Source organism: Hyaena hyaena, unplaced genomic scaffold, assembly GCF_003009895.1.
Source record: "Hyaena hyaena isolate Hyena2069 unplaced genomic scaffold, ASM300989v1 scaffold_1272, whole genome shotgun sequence".
In the NCBI taxonomy this organism is placed as follows: Eukaryota; Metazoa; Chordata; class Mammalia; order Carnivora; family Hyaenidae; genus Hyaena; species Hyaena hyaena.
Genome location: NW_024081903.1, coordinates 219,404 through 223,110, shown reverse-complemented (window position 1 = coordinate 223,110; position 3,707 = coordinate 219,404). Strand labels below are relative to the sequence as shown.

The 3,707-nt window shown below is 38.4% G+C and overlaps 1 protein-coding gene across 1 annotated transcript; it reads right to left on the bottom strand.

The window, feature by feature from the left end:
- Positions 1–1,080: 1,080 nt before the first annotated feature.
- LOC120224848 (serine/threonine-protein phosphatase 4 regulatory subunit 3B-like) lies at positions 1,081–3,429 on the bottom strand. Its single transcript, XM_039223092.1, has 2 exons — positions 1,923–3,429; positions 1,081–1,763 (listed from the first exon to the last, which is right to left on the bottom strand). Exons 1-2 carry the CDS (start codon positions 3,427–3,429, stop codon positions 1,081–1,083), a joined length of 2,190 nt encoding a protein of 729 aa, XP_039079023.1.
- Between the last annotated feature and the right edge of the window lie 278 nt (positions 3,430–3,707).

Here is a 3,707-nt window from a genome sequence, read left to right as displayed (position 1 = left end):
AAATCTAAAATCTTTAAAATAGGAAAAACTACTTCACTTTAAGACATTCCAGGAAAAACGGACCCAGTTGACTTGCTCCTCTAAAAATAAATTCTCTCAACTCTTTGCTACAACTTTTTACAAATTCTTGATCCACCAAGAGTCACACCTCTTTTTGTATGTTAGTCTTTCTAAATTATACTTTAAAACTTAGCCTGTTTTGAAGACTGACACAACTTTATTAAAGCATCGGGAAATATCTTCAAAAGTACCTTACACCGTCTGGCAATTGAAAGCATTCTGTTCGACCCACTACCAAGGTAATAGAGAACACCTTTTTAGAATGCTACTGGATTGATTCTCTTATCAAAAAAAAAAAAAAGTTAAATTAACAACTGCACATTTTGAATCCAGCTTTCTTTATTCATGAAAAATACACACTGCAAGTTACTTTCCTCCAATTACCCAGAGGCTGAATTTGTGTTAAATCTTTGCAGAAACGTGAATAGCTTAATTTTTTTATTACAGTTGTCTTTGTTTCCATATAAACATAAGCTTTTATTTCAAAAAAAGGTAATTGAGGCAAAGAAAACCATAGCCAGAAACATTGAACAAGTCATGTTATAAGCTTTGCAACTGCAATGTTAATAATTGCTTTTAAAAAATACCCCTGAAACAAAACTACATTAATATTATATCATCAACCTATTTCCTCCCCCCGTCCCCAAACCAAGATTTTTCTTGCAAAGAAGTTATCTTCAGATTCTGGTTAGTGTTTTTAGTATTTTTAAATTCTGTCAAGTTTGGTTTTTATAGAACTAAACTCTCCTAGGGCACTTGTGGGGATGAGCACTGGGTGTTATATGGAAACCAACTTGACAATAAACTATTTGTAAAAAAAAAAAAAAAAAAAAAAAAAAAGAAAAAGAAAAAGAAAAAAAAAAAAAAAAGAAAAAAAAGAACTATAGTTTCGCAAGATCACCAAAAAAAAAAAAGAACTAAACCCTCCTAGACAATAACACCGAGCATGTTTGCTTCTTATTTTAGTGTTAGTAAAGTAGAATTTAGTAACATTAGTAGAGTTTAGTAACATTGAAGGTTTTACGAGCTAAGATGCGGTTTCTTCTTGGGTGGTGTTTCATCTTCTTCATCTTTCTCTTCATCATCTGGATCCTTTAAGGCAACAGTGCTGCTACTGTTGAGGCTGCTCATTTCATCAGCACCACCAGCAGAGTGGGATGAAGGGACTTTGCAGCTCCCAGAAGATGTTCTTTTAGGGAGATCTTCCTTGCCTTCATTTTCTTTTGGGTTTTCAGGCTTGATGAATTTATCATAAAAATCTGGAAAATCATCTTCCAATGGTGGCATAACTGGTTCTTCTTCCCCTGAATCTTGTTTAATACACATTTCTTCCTTCTTCTCTGAGACACTGATGTCACTGCAAATTATTTTACTACACAGTATAGCATGTAAATTCTTCCGTATTTGATTTTGTTGGTCTTTTTCTTGGTCGTATTTAGTCTTCAATCCTTTGAAGGTCTGAACATATTCAATTGATTCAAGTACTTTATAAAACTTCTCAACTATATGTATAATAAGAGACTTTATATTTTCCACTCTTATGTATTCAAAGAGCTCAATAATAGCTGAATTCAACATATTGTACCGACTCCCATTTTCCAGAAGAGCATTTACAACTGGCTCAAAAAGATTTCCGTTGATGATGTAACAATTATAAAGTTCATCTTGAAGGCCAATCATGCTTCTCATAAAGCGGAGAGCACACAGGGTCAGGAAGGTGTGCTTTGAACTCATCAAGATCAAGACTTTTCTTAGCAAATCTTTGCTTAAAATATAGTTTTTTATGTAATATGTGTGATGTTGCACACAAAACGTGAGCAGCTCTAAAATTAAAGAAAGCAGCAGTGCTGTTTTATAATTATCAGGGCAATTTGTGTTGTTTTTGTCAAATCCAACTACATTATCCCCTTCACATATATTTTCTGAAGTGGTAGCAAAAAGTGGTGCTATGAAGTTATGTATACAATGCTTATAGAAGAAATTTAGAAACTTACTTTTTTCACATTTACTAGGTGTTGACATCATATTTTCAGGATCGAGTAGAGCACGAAAGAGTCCCATTAAATGAACAGCACCTGCCAGCTCAGGATCAGTATCAGAGGTCATTTGCTCAATTACTAAATTAATGAAAAGTTTACCGTCTATACTCTGCTGGGCTTCTTCCATTATAAAATCTCGGATCATGGATGGACTATACTCTACGAGATAAGCAAATATGTCAGAAGCAGTTGATCTTATCTGCAAATCATTCTTGCCCATCACAATTTTAAGAACAGGAAGGATCCCCAAATGTGTCAATGTTTTTAACAGGGCATCCCTGTTTGGAGGCTGTAATGTCTGTGAAAATGCACAGAATTCCTTGAAGAAAAGTAGTAACTCGCGCTGTCTATCATCATCTATAGTCTCGCTCCTGAGCTGCACAAAAACTTCAGACAAAAAGTTGTCATCTTCCTGCAGCATGCGGACTATCTCCATCTTGTTGAGGAAAATAAAAGTTGTAAGACTAGAAAGAAGATTCTCTTCAAACACGGATGGTATCGGCATAAGGATATCGTGAATGTACTGTACCCTATAGGTCTGATGTATCTTTTGCCTAAGTTCACAGCCTGTTATTGGTACAACTTCCTTGAACTTTGCATTTTGAGTCAAGAATTCCCTATGCCTTTTCGGCTGAGCCAGAGCAGGGTCATATTCAAGGCATCCCACCACATCCATAATACACTCATCAGAAAACATGATCTCAAACAGAGATGGCCTGTTAAGGAATAAGATGCTTTTAATAATTTCATGCAAATAGCGTAAGCCTGCAGTGTCCCCTAGGTTTTCGCAAGTGTGGAACAGCTGCAGCAAATTTTTAATATAGTTTCCATTTTCTAAGATCAGAGCCAGTCTTTCCTTATGAATAGGTAAAGCAAGAACCGAGGTAATAAAGTCAGAAATCTCTTCGAGTTTACTCAGTTCACACTTAGGCAAGTCAAACACATCACTACTTTCTAGTAGGTTATCAAATTCATAGTCCGAGTCATCTATGAGGTCTTGTGTGATACTGACGGACGGATCTTTACCTTGAACTCGGCAAATGTCTTCCCAGATCTCCTGACAACCTTTGGTGTCCTGGAAACTTAAAGCCATACCGTGGCTCTCGGCTTCAGACCAAACAATCAGCGTTTCCTGTTGCCTCTGGTAGGGCGTATTTGCATTTATCTTTGACTCCAGGATCAGCGCGTCACTGGAATCTGACTGAACCAGCAGACACACGCCCTGGAGCTGCTCCACGTAAGTGGAAGACACATTTCCGCTGCCCAGGTCTTCCCATTGTTTATCTCGGTTCAGAAAGTAGACTTTCGCGCGGCGACACTTGTCCGTCATGGCGCCTGCTAGCGTCTTCTCGGCAGCGGCGATCTGGGCGCGTGAGGCAGCTTGCTCGCGCCTGCCCAGAATCCTCGGCAGTAGCCGTCGTCTGGGCAGGGACGACGGTAGCCGAGGTGGCAGGTTTGGAAAATCGCGGTAGGAGATGGCGGAGAAATACCGGTCGCGAAGACCCTGGCAGTGGCGGAGGTCTGTAGCGTTGTCGAGGTCCTGCCTCCTCTCACTTGCGTCTTATGTTCGTCTTTTCTACATTTTGTTTTTGCATATCGCTTCTTAAT

Bases quoted from the DNA above. Each gene is read 5' to 3' on its own strand.
- LOC120224848 (XM_039223092.1), bottom strand. From the start codon at position 3,429: ATGACGGACAAGTGTCGCCGCGCGAAAGTCTACTTTCTGAACCGAGAT. The intron at 1,764-1,922 runs ATAATTATAAAA...TCCTGACCCTGT, and splicing joins AAACAACACAAATTGCCCTG to GTGCTCTCCGCTTTATGAGA.